Genomic DNA, 18791 nt, shown 5'->3' on the forward strand with positions numbered 1-18791 from the left:
ACCTTTCGAGAACTGATGACCACCTGCAGGCCCAAACCTATACAGTAGAACGAAACTATCACATCAAGCCTCACGTGACGAATCTCTTGTATCTTTAAGATTAAAGCAGCTTAATCGCATTACCTGGAAGCAAACTTCAGGAGCTTGTAGGTGTCGGCTTTAATTTATCATCGCACCACTTTCTGCTTCCTCTGTGGGCTTCATCCGTACTGATCCTTCAAGCACTGACAACAGGTTCGGGCTCTACCTCTGTAACAGCTGATCTGATGAGAGTTTGTTCTGAACTGACCTCAGCCCTCAAGGTATCAGTATAGCTGGGGAAAGTAAGTGCCTGGATCACATAGTGGGTTTATTGGTAACTCTGAGGACAGCATCTGTTACCTGCAATAAAGAACATAGCAGTTGACTTACTTAACAAACCTTTCCTTAACTTTCTCTTTAAACAATGAAGATCACCAGTGTTTCATATGAGGACTACTGTTTTTAAGAATACTGTACAAATATTCTGTATGATACACATTTTATAATCCTCTCTTGAAGGAATAGTTGTAGTAGTAATTTGCATTTTAGCTGAGCTAGACATAAGACAAGTGACATTTGTACAATAAATATGAGGCTACAGCTAGCAGCTCCTTAGCTTAGCATAAAGTTACTAAGTAAAACGATATTATTGAACAACTTTGTATACACCGCTTTTAAGTAAGTACTTTACATGAAACAATAGTACACAATTTACAAGCACAAAACACCTAAAAAAAACACCTCAAGTGTGTAAACGTAGAAACAATCAGCCTGGCTCTGTCCAAAAGTCCCCAGCAATTAAGCGGCAAGGTGCAGTTGCCAGGCAACCAGTAGGGACTCCAGGAAGGCACCGGCACCGCTTCCGGTAAAGAAATAGTCCTGTAAATGACCCTCATAATCACCAAATGATACTTTAGTTTTTGTATGGTTTAAACAAAAGATACAACTTGTTATAAAGTGAGTTCTAGAGGTGTTGGTAGGAAGATTTTGTAACGAAGGACGAAGTCAAGATGGTTAGCTTGGCTTTATGCTAGGCGAAACTAAGTGACTTCCGGCTTTCAAATTAACCACATCAGCAAAAGATCGAATTACTACATTTTGATTAATTGTCTTGCTATATCTGTAGGTTTAAAAATAAATAAAAAGGTATCATTGCTGACCCTCCAATCAATTGCCTGGTGATGATTTAGAGCAGCAGGCCTTTTAGAGCTGGTTTTAAATAAGGGTGGCAAAATCTATTAGGCTATATAATCTCTGTAGTGTTGCCAAGAGTACTCAGTCATCACCCACCTTTTAGAAGTACCCTAGTAATATAAAGTTTTCATGGCACGCTGTCCATAAAGGACAAGAAAGGGCAGAAGGACCTACAAGCACCTGCTACCTCACTTGTGCTTGAAAGCACGTACAGCTAAAGAAGTGGCGAGTTTTGGTCACGTATAACTCTGATGTGAATGGGAGGACAAGGAGAGGGGTATAATGAAGGGTTAGAGGGAAATACCAATGTGGGAAAACACTTTTGAGATGCGTGCATTTCTTAGTAATAAAGTCTGGTTTTATTATGCAGAACATAAAACAGAACAGCCTATAAATGAGAGGACTGCAGTAAAAGAGAGCATGTGATTGATTCATACATTTATTCATTATCATGTACAAATTGTATTCCGGTGGTACAAAGCTGTTGTAAGACTCCAGTGCTCACCCTCCTGTTGTCTTTATTGCAGTAAAAAAAGGAAATACCAGCATGATCAAGAGTCAAGAGGTACTTTGGCAAATATAAATTATGTGTTAAGAAGGCAAGCAGACATCCCGAGCAATGTAATGTGAGGGGAGAAAACGTCGCAAAAATATCAATGAGCGGCTTCCGTTGTCACTCATTAAAAAAGAATAAAAATCCATAAAATGTTCTATTTTAAACAACACACTTAAAACAAGCGGACAGAGGAAGAGTCACAGCTTTCTTCCTTTCTTCCATCATTTCAAAAACTGCAAGGTACAGGCTCACAGTATGAGTGATTATGCAAGTCTGTGTTAGTGTACTTCTGAGTGTCTATGTATGAGATAAACTGTATTTTACATGTGTGTATAGTGTGGGAGCTCATGTCTGCAATCATGCGTATAGACTCTATTTCATATCTGTGAACGGTAACCCCGTTCCTACCGCTGACCCAAGTGAAAACAGGTGGAGCAGGGGGCAAAACAACACCATAACATTTGGCAAAAAAAATATCATCAAATGAGGACGTGGGTGAGTGATGAGTCAATGTGACACAGCCTGCAAATATTTCTCCGTATGTCCTTGTCTTTGTTCAGCTTTCAGGGTGAGACACCAAATCTCTGTGCTCGTAAACCATACCCCAGACTGTACACAGGGGTGGGAGGGCGTGAGGGAGACAGAGCGAGCAAAGCGAGTAACAGAACGAGAGACAGAGAAAGAGTTTAGTGGGGAGGTTACATGACGAGTTCATAGGAGACAGTGGCTGCAGTGTCTGATAGTCACGACGAAGGGGTGAACATTGGGGACGGGGAGGTCAGGGAGAGTACAGATGGGGTGGTGAGTTAGAGGGGTAAAAGAAGGACAGGGGAAACTAGACTTCACTTCTCCCCTGCTGTCTCATTTCAGAGGTATTGTTGTAGAAAGTGCAGCAGCATTATCTCGTAGTGCTCTCCAGACTCAGGGCAGCGAATACTGTGTCGCTCATTCGGGTATACCTGGAAAATTCAAGCATGGCCCAAGTTATACACTGATAAATACAACATGTATGTTACCTGTAAAATATCTAAGAGCGATGAAATTGAAGTCTCTATTAGATTTTATTGCCGTTAAATATAAGTGGTTGTCTAAGCAAACACATGGTCGTCTAAGCAACGCATGGCAGTTTCAGAAACAAGTGTTGGTGGGTGGAATAAGACTTGCGATGCTCACCTGAAGCTGGTACGGCTTCCCAGCACGGATTATCTGTGACACTAGGAAATTGGTGTGAAAAAAGTGCACATTCTCATCTAGAAATCCATGAAGAATCAGCAAACGGTTCGGCCTGGAATGAAAAAGATGGCACTGTTACAAAAAGGCAAGTTACAGTATGATAGACTTTCATATGCTGCAATTTTGTTTAATGACAGAGGTTGCCAAACATTGAAAGACAAGCCATTCCTTCATGATTTAAAGGCATTCACGGGTGCATATATAATATTCAGCGCCTCTAGTTTGGCGCAGTGCTCCAACATGCAGTTTGTCAAGCCCTCAGGGTGTCCTCAGTCCTAAAACAATGAGGCTTGACTTAGCCTGCCACATTGAGTCCTAACTTAGCCTTTGCAGATTTTATAACAAGGAAACAGCAAAGATAACGAGGTGTTTTCAAATTTCAAGTAGCAATGGACTGTTGTATCACACCTTCAAAAAAACAGGAAGTGCACCACAGACATGAAGTTAAAGGACTGCTTTCAGCTTTGGAACGGTCTTTGGTTCATACACGTCAGACTGACTTTCCAGGAATATGAAGCAAGACGTAGCAAGGAATAAAAACCTCCTGCAGTCGTGATCAAACACGTACAAATATCTATAAAATTACACAGGACGTGCAGTATGGTTTTATTAGATGCAGTAATATCAGCATTAAACGTAATAAAACCAGCACGGTTGCCTGCTTGTACAAGTGTGTGTACTGACGGGGTGCTGGTTTAGCTCAGTTGGTAGAGCAGGCGAACCACATACAGAGGCTACAGTCCTCGACGCTCTGGTCGCAGGTACGGCTCCTGGTCTGCCAATCATTTAGTGCGTGTCATCCCCCACTCTCTACTCCCTTCATTTCCTGTCTCTCTTCAGCTATCCTATACAATAAAAGGTAAAAGCCCCCAAAAATAATCTTAAAAAAAAAAATGTGTGTGTACTGACTCGCTGGGCAGCTTGTCCACATGCAGAGCCACAGAGCCTTCCTCGTAGCCCTGCTGGTTGTTCTCAGGCACATCCATGTAACGCTCTGTGTAGCCGGTGTCGTAGGCCATCCACACAGTCACCGGGGCACCTGCAATAGCCAACTGGAAGGGAAGCACAATGTAGTCAGGGGGGAAAGAATAAAAGATAATACCTCAGTATGGAAAAGTGTGCCTTCGCTCAGAGAGAAAATGACAAAACTACGGTACAAAAACAGTCCTATTGTACCAAACAGTGGTGCAATAGGACAGTAGAGTTTTAGATTTAATGTATGGGTTAATTCTACAATATATTCTTACTATAGAGCAAAACAACATTTGTACTTTCAAACTCTAGTAAATGATGCTGAATGAAGACTATTTATCAACACTGAGCAACACAGACACCATGTGGTTGTTACGGGCAACTGCATCAAAAGTACAATTTTGAATCCAGATTCTATATACAGAATTATTTCTGTTCTGTTGCATTTTATGAGGATGCAAGATAGAGACAGAGCCAACAGTGACAGTAGAGACTGCTAGCTGATAGAAAGTGGGTGTGTGGTTTGAGGAAGTGGTTTAAAAGACGGGCTGAAGGACGAAGCAGCGTTCTAACCTTGAAGACATTGGGTCGCTGAATGAGGCCCATGAGCGAGAGGAAACCGCCGTAGGACCAGCCGTGAATGGCAACACGGCTCAGGTCCACAAAGTTAAACTTCTCCGCAACATACTGCAGCCCCTCCACCTGGTCTTCAATCTCGACCTGACCCTGAAGAGAGAAAGGTGGATAAAAGTGTTATTCAATCTGGCAGTTGTACATCTTCTAGCATTCAGTCATATTTATAATTGTTTTAATTCTTCAGCTCATTTCTTTTAGTTGTCAGACTTTTTCTAACCATTTTGTTTTTCAGCGCTCCTTCAAATTCAAGGCCCCGCTGACAGGAACCCCTCCCATCAATAACGACCACAGCGTAGCCCAGAGAGGCCAGCGTGTTCAGACGGAGGTATTTCATCCCCTTGAAGGAGTTGTTCACCAGCTGCACCTGAATACAATAAACACAAAATTTATTGTCCTACATGTTTCTTAATTTACAAAGTAATAAAGGTTAAAAGCAACATCGCATACCCAGATTGGACTGAATGTATTGACCTACCTGTGGGCCCCCGTACACAAAGAGCACAGTCGGGTGTTTCCTGCCAGGCTGCAGGTTGTGAGGCTTGTAAACCATCCCATAAAGCTGGAAGCCAGACTTCCCTGGAAAGTCAAAAATCTCAGGCGGATTGTAATCTCCCGGGCAACCTGGAAGAAAATTTAACACATTTAGTTATTAGGTTAGCATGTTCCAAAACTATCAGGGACGTGGGTCAACTCACGGTGAAACATCACCTAAAACATGGATTGAATTCAGTGTATTAAAAAATCTTACAACAAGAACTACTTTAATAATAGATTAGTTGACAAATAATCCAAATAATAGTTTGTGATGCGTTTTGTCTCTTGATGTAAACTACACAGCTGCCCGATACTTACCATTCCTGTACAGCAGACATAATTCTAAAACTGTTTTCCAGCCGCTCTGCCAGACTCTTCAAGAGCACTATTCTGCTGCTTTCAAAATAGGTAATTCAAAAGATTACCTCAGGAAACATTGGATTCCCCTGCCTTCAATCTCAAATTGTGCTGTCATGCAAACTGACAGATCTGTACCTTTTCATCCTATTTGACAATGACGAAAAAAGAGGCTGTCTGTTATTCTGTTCAAAGCTTACGTTTTTTTAACTTGCAGCAATCAGAGCATTCATGAAAAAACATGCGATGCTAAGGAATGTCTGAAACGTGAGACACCAAGAGTTCATAAGCTACACGCTATATGCTTCCTGTCGATAAAATAACTGGACATCAGACCACATAACCCGCACACTGTAGGCCTTATTCTGTGAGAGTTTCTGCTTTGCGAAAAAGTGTAGGGTTCACAAACACAAGACAGCGAGGAAGCACCATCGCACTCCTGGGACTTTTAATGAATCATAAACGCCGATCAACACTGACGCAAAGTGTCTGAGCACCACTTTATCTGATTGCTGTCAGGATTGTCTGGAGGACGCCATTGTAGATCGAACTGACCGTCCTTGATTTAATCAAAGCCAGACCTCAACTTTCCCCTACAGACGCAGCTCTATTGATTGTTCCAAAAATAAAACCGCAGATAGTTGGACAACCTTCACACTTGCTCTTTAAGAAAAGCAGAGCGAGGCCAGTTTAGTAAATACAAACTCTGCATATTAAATATATTATAACACAACTGTACGGCTGTTGGTTACACCACATCCAGTTTACCTGGTGATTCCATCATGCTGGCCCAGAACTCAGGTACCATGTGAAGTGGGTCACCTTCTGAGCTGCTCAGTTTGTAGACGTGAACACACGGAGGCGTACTCACGTTACTGTAGTGGCTGACAAAAAAGTCAAAGTTCTGCAGAAGGACAGAAGGAGAGAATTGCAAAAGAATCATGAAAATAAAGAAGCATATGCTTAACAACATAATAATAATAATAGAATAAACAAACAAGAGAGACATGCATCTAGGTGTGAGGACGAGTTGATAAACAAATAAACATTTACCTGACTAACAGAGCAGCTATGGGAGAAGCCAGACTTGGTTAGTCTGACCACATCTCCGGGTGAGTCATAGCTGACTACGTACAGGTGGTGCTCCAGAGGCGTGTCTCTGGTGCCCTGGAAGTACACCAGCTTTGAGGACTCATTCACCCAGATCTAGCAAGAGAGAAACATGACATGACAAATTAAAAGGCAATAGACATGAGGCAGAGGCATGATACTGTAAGTTACTATGACAATAATGAGAGAATTCATTGATGAACAGTATCAGGAGAACATAATTAACATTAACAGCACACAGCAGCTTGCCCTGCATTGCCTCATCCTGTTTTTCTCCATGTATGTCTCTGCTCTGTTGACTTTTTTCATCAACAGTAAGTCTTTTACAGTCACCTAAAAGCAGGCATGTTTGAATGGATGGATGGTCCCACAACAATCATTAGCACCCTCTCAGGGCAGCAGAACAAACACAACACAAGAGGAGAGCGAGGGGAGATTGTGATTGGCATTCCCTCAGACGATTAAAAAAAAAATTAAATAAAAACTATGGGTCTAAAACGCTACTATGGGTCACTTAATATACTGTCGCTGTGTGGCCCTTCCAAGGCAAGTCTGTGTGGAAACACTGAATTTGACATTTTTTGGCTCTGTAATCCTGTGTCTGCTGATTTGACGTGTCAGACCTCAGAAAATGACTGAAAAATCTGGACGTAGATGTAAACATCCTTGAATTAAAGAACAGAATCATGATTTAAATCTGATAATTACTGTGTTTACATCGTCTACTTAACAACATATCCAAATATATCACGCATGAACACCTGTATCTCTTATAGGTGTGAGTTTCAATATTTAACACTATAAGACTTTGACTAACCTTGGAGCCATGTCTCGCCAGCACTTCCCATTCCCCACTGGTCAATGTAACCTCCTCCTTGATTGCACATTTGAAGTCTCCTGCAGAAAACGGATAACAGAATCAACATGCTCCTTGACATACCAAGCGCTCTGACATAAACTGTGATTAAGTGATCGTTAGATAGGATAAATGAGGAACCATCTCTTCTCTTACCCTCTATGTGTTGGTAGTCGTCTGCCCAGTGGTAGCAGCCCGGTTGTAACTGGGATGTGATTTTATACAGATGACTGAAACCGGTTTTAGACTCATTTACCCAAATGAAACTAAACTCATCTTCTGTGGTTTGAATAAATGGATAGAATATATCATGAACCTGTGGAGAAAAACAGAACAGTTAGTTACTGAATCCTAACAGAAGAAAACATTTCATAACCATAACAATAAATACAAATAGGATGGTAAACAAAGAGAGCAGTATGTGAGGAGACCTACATTAATCCAGACGTCTGTGGTCTCTTCATAGATTATGTGCGGCTGAATGTTACTGGGCACAGCCTCTAGACTCTCCTGCCTCTGAGCTGGGTCGTCTGTGACGGGGATGAAGAGGGCAGGAGGCAGCAGGACCAGCTGTAGTTTTCTCTGACTGCGGTCCAGGAGCACAGCCCAGCCACTAGGGGGACACAGAGCAGACAAAACTCAGAATATTGCTTTATACGGCAGGACAAGTTAATTGTGGAAATAACTGCTCCATTAGAAAGACGAAATCCTGAAGAGACTTAAAAGGAAAATAATCTGTGTCCATGTGTATCCCAGTTTATGACAGGTATTAGACTGCCCATTATCAGGCTGTTTACATTGTAGTGGTTTATTTTGAGTCACTGAGTAAACAGTTTTTCAACGTATCACTCACTATTTGCCGTCACTCGTCCATCCCACTCTGGCGATGTATTCCGTTCCAGGAAACAAGGAGTTGAAGGGGACAGCCAGTTCTTTATCTAGTGTGCTCACAATCTGCAAGTGCAACAACACATACACACATTACGAACACCTCATTACGGATTTGGAAAAGAAAAAAAAAGAAGCAAAAATGACACGAAAGATGGAGACTCACTCGTCCTTGATGGTCTGTCTTGATCTCTGCCAGTTTAAGAGTAGCCTGGGGGTTTTTACTACCTGCAAATAAAGACATAATAAAAAATTTAATGATGGAAAAAATTGCCAAAAAATAAACAAAATCTAAATCGCTTGTGTGGATTTGTGTGTGTACAGTGTAAAGAGTAAAGCTGACCTGTGCGGGGATATCTGTACGCGTCTGCTTTCCGCTCCTCCAGTGCCGGAGATGGAACATGAATAATCTCTACTTCCGTCTCATCCACCTCTTCATATAGCAGGTACACAGTTTTACCTCCATCAGGGTCTGACGGGGACAATAATTATTCACACGAGGACAGTGTAAATAGAAAATAGTGTATGCAAACTTAAAAATAACTACATTAATTAAGCTAAACACCAAGTGGTATTTTTCCTGTGGCATATGAGTGACTTGAGTATTAAGATAAAATTGCTGACCTTCCACTGCTGAGGGACTCCACCAGTAACCAGTGAAACGGTCAAACTCTTCTTGGATGACAAATGTTGCTACACCTGCAGACTTGGGGTCCTCCTTTACACTGTCCACACCTGAGGATAAATTACGGAGAAAAATACATGAAGGAAAAATCTTTATATATACTTTAACTACTAATCTGCTTAAAATACAAATTATCAAACACTTTACACATGAATCTTTAAAGAAAAATGACATACCGGAGGGATTGTCTTTCTCAAAACAATATTTTTCTATAACTTCCAGCTCTTTGATAAGTCACTCTGTGGGTATTTATATTGGTAAAGCTACTACTGACATTACACTGCCAACTAGAGTATTGAAAATAAACCAACAGCCTCCATACCTTTGTGGCAGTAAGTAAGTCTCCTTTCCTCGCCCGTCTTGATGTGGGCTATCCACAGGTCATTATTGTTGATGAAGGCTATGAAGTCGGGATCAGCGGGGCAGATCTTTGGGTCCATTCGGGTCCCTGAGCACTGGGTCTTGATCTCCACTGGCTTTACAGGAGCAGACTGCTAAAACCAACATGTACAATCTTAGTCAAAGGCAAACAGATACATTACTTTTGGATACAAAGTTTAGGAGATCCGTTTGACGCCAGCATCGCCTTAAGTAGAGACAGTTTCACAGATAGGAATAGATATTCTTTACAAAACAATTCCTACAATCCTCCTGATGCTACGGAAACAACAACTCTGAAACAATTACAATGTCTGATCAAGTAAACAGGCCTTTTTCTGATACTCATCAACTCCTCTCTCTATTTTCCCATACCAACCTTGGGAATAAACACCTGCCAAACCCTAAACAAATGTGTTCAAGTTTTGTAACAACTAGATAAAAAGCTATTTTTACTTTTCCCTGTTTGTTTAATAAAGTTTATATTACTGAGTACATCATGAGGACGAGCAAACAGCAGTGAACATCACATTCAATGCAAATGAAATACAGTGTAATATACAGGGGTGGCATATAATGATTCAACCGCTCTACCTGAGAAAGAATTTGCATATAGAAGCACCCTGAGACAGGACTTTAGAGGAGTCAAATAAAGTCAAATAAAGACACAAATAGCAAAGTTAAAAACACAATGTAAACATGCACCTGTCACAAACTGTAGAGGCAACACTCAAAACAGCCTTGATCAGTAACATCATTACCAAAGCTCAAAGATTACCACAAAACTATTATGTGTTTCTGTAACTCAGAGCTTTAATATTTAGCAGAGCTGTCATTTGTATCTAAGGCCATTGCGTAATAAAAGACAACTGTATCTATATAGTGTCTTTATATCTTTGCCCCTGTTGCATTGAATAGTGAGCATGATGCCACTAGCAGATCACTTGTAGTATCGATCTTTATTATAATTTTAGACCACACAATTACACTTAAGTATGGGCACAAAAGAAGTACATAAATGTGCTGCCAGTTACGCTGCCAGATTGCAATACAGAGATAATCAAGGAACCATATGCAAGTAAACACTGCTCTATGCTAATGAAGTAAAATGATTCATTAATGGATGCACAGCAACATCACAGCTCTCCATAAAATATGCTATAGAACATATTTCCCATCTCTGAATAGCTATACAGTGCTTGAGTTAGGACATAAGTGGATGTATTTAGTGTAACCGTCCCAGCCCACACCACACAGCTGCACTTGTATTGAGGACTTTAACATTGCTCTGGATAAACTCTGCCCTGAGAAATGAAAGGAAGTAACAGCAGTATACTCACAATGAAGCCGTTGTTGCCTCCATCCTGACAGTAGAAGAGGCTATTGCTGGCCTGGAAGAGGAACAGGCCTGTCTGGGCATGGTAGTCATAGGAGGTGATTCCAAAAGCTCCCAGACGTTTACGCTCTCTAAGCAACTCCTCCTCTCGAGAGTAGGCCCCCTGGTGAGGTGTAGCCTTAGAGAACAAACAGGAAATTACATATACTTTGAGAATATACGCGAGGGATTTTTTTAGGTATATAAGTTATACACAATCATCACTGTGAAATATGTCTGAACCACCTTCAACAGACCCTTCAACAGACCCCCCCCCCAACATGGTTGTACGGTTCAAGTTTCCCTCTGATAGTTTATGGTGGCTTAAGCGTTCCAGTTTCACAACATATCTCAGGTTGCTAAAAACAGCAACACTGGCTTACTTAGCTTGAAGTGAAACTTGCTTTACAGTAAAACTTAAAACATTCTATTTGGGCTGTTAAAGAAATGACACAACTGTACTGTGAGGAAACATTTTAAATGCTGGTATTATTGTCATTGACCCCTCATGAGTCACTTTCACACTTTTTAGCATTTTTAAACATCATGCTAAGTAGGGCTTAGCCGAGGATTTGGGGACGCATCACCCTGTGCTGATTGGTACTGGCACTGCACAAACAAGGAGAGAGGGGATAATTCACCTGGAAGTGGTCCAGCATCTGTTTCCATGACAAAACTAAGAGGGCCTCTTTCCTGATCTTCTTGGGGATTTCTGAGTAAAGTAACGAGTTCTCCCTGCTTCCATAAGGCATTCCTGGAAAGCAGAATGAAACAACAAAGGCTACTTGAACAACAACAAATAAAAAGGCTCAGAAAACTCAACACAATCATTCTTTTATTATCATTAGGTGATCATGTGCCACTGCCTAGAAAACATGACTGAGGTCTAGTAAACAGAGTGGTATAAAGAAAATACAAATCATAAGCTGATACAGGCTTCATTAGGCATTAAATAGCTCACCGAGGTAGTACAACCGATGGGAGTGGGGTCCATTCTCATCCTTCTTCTGCACAAACTGGAAGTCGTGGGGAGCCTTGTTGGCGATCATGCCCGAGTACTTCCTGCTACAGTGGATGATGTCACGGAGACCCTCCCAAGAGTGTTTCTCCACAAAGAACTGAGAAGGGACATCCTCCATCTCCACCACCTCCGTGCTGTCCGAAAGGCCGTCCACAGCCGTCATACTTACTGTCACACAGCTGGATGTTTAGAGTAGAGAGAACACACAAGACTTGAAAAAACTCCAGACACACGTGCACTTAAATGAAACTGGTCAAGTAACGCGTAACGGCAGTTAAGGGATAACTTGAACTTTACTGTACCTTTTCCAGATACCTTCTTTAGTGTCACAGAGTTTCACCTTCTTGACTCTATGCATTCACCGGTCAACACGCCTCACTCCAACTCTGTAACCATAAACAAAAGTAGAGGACTGAAACTAGAGATGTCTTTTCCAATACCTAGTCTTGAGTATCGGCCGTTACAGAGCACCCCTCCAATACCAGTGGGATTAAAAAATACATTCCTGGTGAAAAAACACTGACTGCTGACATCTTGCTAGCTTTCACTAACAGGACAATCCCTGCAAGTACTACACTGCTGTTGTTTGGCAGCATTACATAATAATTTACCTAAAACCAGTTGATTATTGGGGCAGGCTAAAAGATCATAGTATCGGTTTGGCCTGGCGTACTTGCCAATTCCCCATTTTAAGCAACATCAGATGCTGAAACCGACAATAGTATCAGGACAACTGTGAGATCATTTAAAAAACCTAAATACAAAATAACAGTATTAACAAACTTTTGTCTGCACCAGTCTTTTTCTTTGCTGGTAAAACATTAATTTCTTACATCACTCCTCACTCCAAGACTTTAAAGTATATTGCCTCATAAACATGGAGCCATAAATGATAAAAATACAGTCCAGAATGTCAATTAAGGATTAGAATTGTTGTTATATCTCTTATTTCTGAGCCTGAAGGTGAAGTACATGTTACAGTGAATACCCCACATTCCTTCCTTTATCCTTCTGTGTTGGATAAGGGATTAGCATGACGCAAACGGTGGGAAAAATCATATAGTGTGGTTTCAACTACCCTGCATTTGTTGTGTTAAGATAACAGCAGCAGTTGTGGCCTGGTCTGTCACAAGATTCGTCACACTTTCACACACGTAATACTGATACTTCATTGTGGGCTAGGTCAAGCCCTCAATTCTTTGGTGGCAGGGGGTTGTGATGTAGTGCTCAATCAAACAATTATCGCTGCAGTATAAATCACATGTAACTTGAAAGTCACCTGTAAAATGTTTGTGGATGTGTGAGGAATCTGGTGACAGAGGCAGGCTATAACTTCTGCGGCTGGGTGGAAACTACTGAGTGTGAAAATCTGTTATAATAGATCACCTGTGTTAAGTTATGAAAGGCTGGTTTGATACCATGGTGAGGAGTCTTCAATCTGCATACAAGTAAAACCCAACTAACAACAAGTACACAAATCAGAATATTACCCCAGCTCGAGGCACTAGAACCCTTAAGAGTCAGTTCAACATTACACAGCACGACAGGTTAAGGTGTCACCTGGTGCCTACTTTGAACATCTGTATGAGGAGTGGACTGATGTGTATTTATGAATGGATATTAGTCTAAATGAAGATCAAACTATTTCTGCGACTGTACAAGTTGAAATCTGTATAAATCACTAAATCACTCACTACATTTTACAAGAAATAAAACAAAAAAGACTGCCCTTGCATTATATTTTAACGCGGCCTCGGTGGTATTAAGTCAAATATGTTAAAATGGAAATAATAACACCGACACTTCTAAAGTTACACAGGAAAGGCCCTATTTGGCTCCGCTAGTTACTTGATAACTATTAGCCTCCAGAAAGCATATTTTAAATGTGGTGATCAGGTCGGGTGAATAGTAAAATACCGGTACCTTTAATGTTAGCTCGCCTACAATAGATCTTTGTTCTCGGATTTCAACTACTCAGCGACACCGGGGAAAACACCGGCAAATTAATGTGTGTTAACATTTTAAACGGTTCCAACGTTAGTTACATTTGGCAGTGAATGACTAAACCATATACCGTTAGAAAAAGACTGTTATCACACCGTGTCTATGTTTTATCTCGCTTAGCTTCATTTTGACATGACAGCTCTCTTCTGTCAATTTCGCTCTGAAGCTAACTGTCGCTAGCTAGCGGTTAGCTAGAAGCAAGCTAGCCGCTAGCTAGCGGTTGCTTGTATTTCTGTAAAAACACACACTCAAACGACAGTCCCTACATAACAAGCTGAAATTAAGGTGACTACTCACCAGTCCGGTCAATGTTTCTTTAACCAAGTTACAGACTCTATTAGCTTGGTGTCAATAAACAGACTGTGTAACTGCTAAAGGTTGTATCCATGGCCCAAAGTGGCCACACAGAATGTAACGGGCTTAGATCGGAAAGAGGAGGAACCTTCGCCCTAGCGGAGCAGGAGTACACACCGGTAGTTTTTTAGGGCCGCACCGCGGAGTGAGGAGGCGACAGTTACGGTCAGTTATGCGCGCCTCGAGGAAGTTGATTATTTAGAGATACACTCTTAATTTCTTCTTTTATCTTAAACATTTCCATTCAGTTTGTTTTTACCAGCTAATGACGGATACTTTTAAAATATAAAAAATACATTCAAATCAGGAAGAGGACAGTTTAAACCTCGACTTCGGGTACCAGTCATTTACCCAAAATTCCCATGTTTACCTAGCAAACATAACTCAATGGTATTCCACTGTACCACAGTTGAGATTTTGAATGTTCATATAAGATTATTTTTTCGTCTGCTGATATCACATGGTAATTATTCAGGTTTTCACAAAACCAACATCTAGTTGCATTCTGTTTATTCGTTCATAGTTATCATAAAGACACTGATACTCTTTATCAAGATGCCTCAAGCCAGAGGCTCCAGCTAGAAGCGTATACTTTTAAACTTAAAAACAACTGATCTCTCCTTTGAGGCATTATTCTGAAAAGAACCCAACTGCACAAGTCTTGTGGAGCAACCATTTTTTTATTTATACAAAGAATACAGCCATTCTACTTCAGAGGGATGAAACGAGAAGAATGTGTAGCTCCAATACCAGGGCGACCGTGCTTGACTGGCTTGTAGGTGATGGAGAACTCGCCCAGGTAGTGTCCGCACATCTCAGGCTGTGGAAGGAGAAACATGTTAGTAATATAAACATAGACGCTCTCGGTAAACTTTTTACAGTTGTGAAGTAACTGCCAATCAAAACATGTAATTTGTGACAGGACATCACAAAACGTATACTTAACACTGCTCTAAAATGTGTACATCTAGAGTTAGAAGCTTTAATTAGGGCTATAAACCAGAGGTCACTATACTCTGAAGACAAGTTAACCCCATCGCTACCTTTCGATTTTCTGGTCCTTACTTACTCAGCTATAGTAACACAAACGTTACAACAATCCATTCAGATTTGTAGCTGTGTACAAACCATGTGGTATGAAGTGTACTTTTAACACATCTTAACCATGGTTCTCTATGTTAACTTGAATTATCAGAACAAGACTTTAACCCTCAGGGAGAAATTCAATTGTTTTCATTGAACAATTGAATTTCCCCCTCTCACACACACACACACAAAAATGTATAAAAAGTTGAACAATTGAAATCTGGAACCTCTACAGCTACCAGTCCACACAATGTACTGACACGTCTATGCTGGACTTGAATTTAACTGCGCTGCAGCCGCAATCAAAGCAAACATAATTTGGCTTATCATACTGGTCTTGATTCTCCTTCATTATCATGCTGCTGCACAATGCTTAAACATTGTAACGCATCAAGATACATTTTCACAGCCTACTGCCCAGGCATTAATCGAGGAAAGATAATTATTAATTTGACAGACAGACAAGTAATTAAGAGACTGCTTCAAATTGCAGGAAACTGCAGCCATCTGTGCTTTGTATGACTTCTGACTACTGCTCTGTTTTCACATCATTAATACACTGCAACCTTTGTGTGTATTTTTTTTTATTAATGTCCAGGATGTTTCCCATTTTCCCCTCCACATCACATTTTGTTGGAACTTCAAACAACAAACACTGACATGAATGCAACTTTAGTAAATAATATTGGGTGCAAGAAATGTACTCGTATGTTTTCCCTCTTACATGACCAATGTAATCTCACCTTGATTTCAACCTGGTTGAAAGTCTTGCCATTGTACACTCCAACCATGGACCCGACCATCTCAGGCAGGATGACCATGTCCCTCAGATGGGTCTTCACCACCTCTGGTTTCTCCATGGGGGGAGCCTCTTTCTTTGCCTTGCGCAGGCGCTTCAGGAGGGACTGCTGCTTGCGGCGCAGGCCACGGTTCAGCCTCCTCCTCTGGCGGGCGCAGTACAGCTGCATGAGCTGCTCACTACACATGGAAGGAGGACAATAATATCAATGACACCCATGACTGTCTTTGAAATAAAAGTAAAGTACACTTGTAAAATACAGGACAGCAAAGAGCAATGGCAATGGGTATTTAATGAGGTCATCTAAAGTTCAATTTAATTGAAACCTTTGTAATTGGCAATATCAGAAGTGCAATGAAGTCAGATATACCAGACTCAGGGCTAAAATTCTTTAACTTTGAGCTCAGCATTTGCAGATCATCCAATTTGATTAACTGGATTTACGGTCTACAATATTTATAAATTATCTTGAGGCCCCAATAAAACACCTTTAGAGGGGGCTAACTAGGAATGAAAGTCTTAAGGAAGTCAAGATTCACATTGTGTTGGATGTGTTGTAAGGAGGATGTCATTTTGTAATTCAATAAACCTGACAAGACAATATCCACAGCTGACCAGCAGGTAGCATCAGCTGCTCAGCATCACGACTATTTCACTTACTAGGACATGTCCAGAAGCTGGTCCAGGTCCACACCTCTATAGGTGAACTTCCTGAAGGTACGCTTCTTCTTGATCTCGGTATCCGCCTGGAAGGAGGAGACATCATCCCAGGTTAGTATGTAATGTTAGCTAGTACAGTTAGCAAGTACATGTAGCAAGTACATTGTCGCACTAATGGCCTAAAACCGACTTTAAGTTCACATGTAAACATCAACAAAGCAGCGCATGTTCTTTAGCTCGTGCTAATAATGACATTATAAGAACTGCTCGTCTTTGGCTGCCGTTACAGACTATGTTGGACCACAGGGTAAGCTTAGCCACAGGGGAAGGTAGCTCCGTCTAATAGAGTCTATAAACATAGATTTATCTACCATTCTGAGCAACAATTTACTACTGAACGGGCAGTTAACGGGTGTTTATGTCGGATGATATGGTCAGCTACACTAATAAGTTACTATACAGCTCAGATGCATATAGATTGTAGTTTCACAAGCTTCACAGTCATTTTTGCACCTACCATCTTGCCTGGTGTTCCGGGGAAAAGAACGGCCGGAGGTCTCGTTTGGCCTCATATCGCGCGATTTCAGGCAAACATCCGGTGGTGTCTTCCGTTGTTATTCCCCGCTGCGGCCACCAGGTGGAGCAATTGTACAATACTTACGTTTTCCGTGCAGTGTCAAGTTTCCTACCGACGTGTCCCTTTCTTATTATCGTTTCGAATAATTTCAATGTAGCACAGTTTAAGTTCTTCCTATCAGGAAGAAGATAAAAGAAAGTTACAGAGCGGAAACTGAACGGATACAAAATGTAGTCTATGTCAATAGTTTTTTTAAAGTCAGTAACTGAGTATGTTTACTTGGGTATGTTTACTTGAGGTGTATACTGTGAATTAACCTACAGTTAGGATGTATTGTACTTGCCTTCCATGTTTTAGAACAAACACTGAATAATGTATAAAGCATGCAAATTTTGTAACATGACTTAGTCTTTTTTCATTTCTACCCCTTTAAGTTTTGATAGAAACATTAAGTAAACTGTGCTGAATATATTTCTTTATATACTTGAAAACAATTTTAAATGCATTTGTTTTACTTATAATGGAGTATTGGAACTTCTACCTAAACCAGATATGTTAATAAGTCTTATATCACTGCATTTAAATACACATTGGCCCTAGAACTGATACCCCATTTGAGTATTTATATATTAAGATAAGATAATCCTTTATTGATCCCTGCGGGGGAAATTCGGAATATGGTATATTGAGAGATACCACAACGTGTGTACAAGAGTTCTATAAATGTATTTATCCAATGCCTATCAGTATTAACAGTATTATCGTTTAATTAAAAAAAAAATGGGGCACAAAAACCCCCACATGTGAAACACAGCAAAGCAGCATATTCTTGATGAAGTCAATAGTGTAATGATTACAATAATTAAAGAATAAACCATGTTTTACCTGAGTTTGTGGTGTGTAGTGGTTCTCTGTTGCATGTGCCAGATTTGGGACCAGTTATGTTACGCATCTATATTATATCATCATTTAATGCGATAACATTTTGGAACATAATGTTACACATCCTTATTCTCATTTAATTTAAAAAACATTTCAGGACACATGGTCAACATTTGAACGTTGGACTCGTCATATGTTCAGAGTATTTTTCCAATAATGCTAATATAACTTAGGTAAAGGTTTTTGCATGTGCTTTAAATGATTGATCCCCGTAAAGTTTTACATTTTGAGCTCCGTACATCAAAATACCAAGTTAACTTATTTTCCATGTTTTCAGTTTCCAGTATTTTCTCACTTCCTCTATCGGTTCTATTTACAGATGGACTATCTGCTTAGTATGTAATTTTATTTCATCAGTGGGAGGATGGTAAAGTACACGTTTTTGATATTTTGCTGAAAATAAAGATTAACCCTTGTTTAAAAAATGTTACATTTAAAATCTGTGTAAATGTAAATGTTCAGTGTTCAGAGAAGCACAAATGAAATTCTATACCCCCCTACTCTGTCTAGAGTTGGAGGATGAAATCTCAGACTACATATCTCAAACCCTGAC

General features: G+C 40.5%; 2 protein-coding genes across 4 annotated transcripts; both read right to left on the reverse strand.

Annotated features, from left to right (window-relative positions):
* Window positions 1-1636: 1636 nt before the first annotated feature.
* Window positions 1637-14223, reverse strand: LOC138611351 (dipeptidyl peptidase 9-like). Of its 3 annotated transcripts, none has more exons than XM_069684408.1 (21): window positions 14118-14223; window positions 12119-12202; window positions 11757-11995; window positions 11437-11549; window positions 10761-10934; window positions 9365-9533; window positions 8982-9092; window positions 8701-8829; window positions 8524-8585; window positions 8323-8423; window positions 7905-8082; window positions 7626-7785; window positions 7431-7510; window positions 6557-6709; window positions 6272-6407; window positions 5088-5233; window positions 4830-4976; window positions 4550-4702; window positions 3914-4056; window positions 2945-3056; window positions 1637-2730 (listed from the first exon to the last, which is right to left on the reverse strand). In XM_069684408.1, the coding sequence occupies exons 2-21, from the start codon at window positions 12172-12174 to the stop codon at window positions 2638-2640; spliced, it is 2655 nt and encodes an 884-aa protein (XP_069540509.1). In that variant the 5' UTR covers window positions 12175-12202; window positions 14118-14223; the 3' UTR covers window positions 1637-2637. The 3 variants fall into 3 exon arrangements, with proteins under 3 accessions (XP_069540509.1, XP_069540508.1, XP_069540510.1); XM_069684407.1 differs by having other exon boundaries at window positions 9365-9536; XM_069684409.1 differs by lacking the exons at window positions 1637-2730; window positions 2945-3056; window positions 3914-4056; ... (6 more) ...; window positions 7626-7785; window positions 7905-8082 and having other exon boundaries at window positions 8322-8423.
* A 599-nt stretch (window positions 14224-14822) lies between these two features.
* On the reverse strand, window positions 14823-17275 carry rps15 (ribosomal protein S15). Its single transcript, XM_069685565.1, has 4 exons — window positions 17237-17275; window positions 16720-16805; window positions 16004-16238; window positions 14823-14994 (listed from the first exon to the last, which is right to left on the reverse strand). The coding sequence occupies exons 1-4, from the start codon at window positions 17237-17239 to the stop codon at window positions 14881-14883; spliced, it is 438 nt and encodes a 145-aa protein (XP_069541666.1). The 5' UTR covers window positions 17240-17275; the 3' UTR covers window positions 14823-14880.
* Window positions 17276-18791: the final 1516 nt, after the last annotated feature.

Source organism: Semicossyphus pulcher, unplaced genomic scaffold, assembly GCF_022749685.1.
Source record: "Semicossyphus pulcher isolate SPU_LCO1_2020_fin unplaced genomic scaffold, fSemPul1.0.p SCAF_7, whole genome shotgun sequence".
NCBI lineage: Eukaryota > Metazoa > Chordata > Actinopteri > Labriformes > Labridae > Semicossyphus > Semicossyphus pulcher.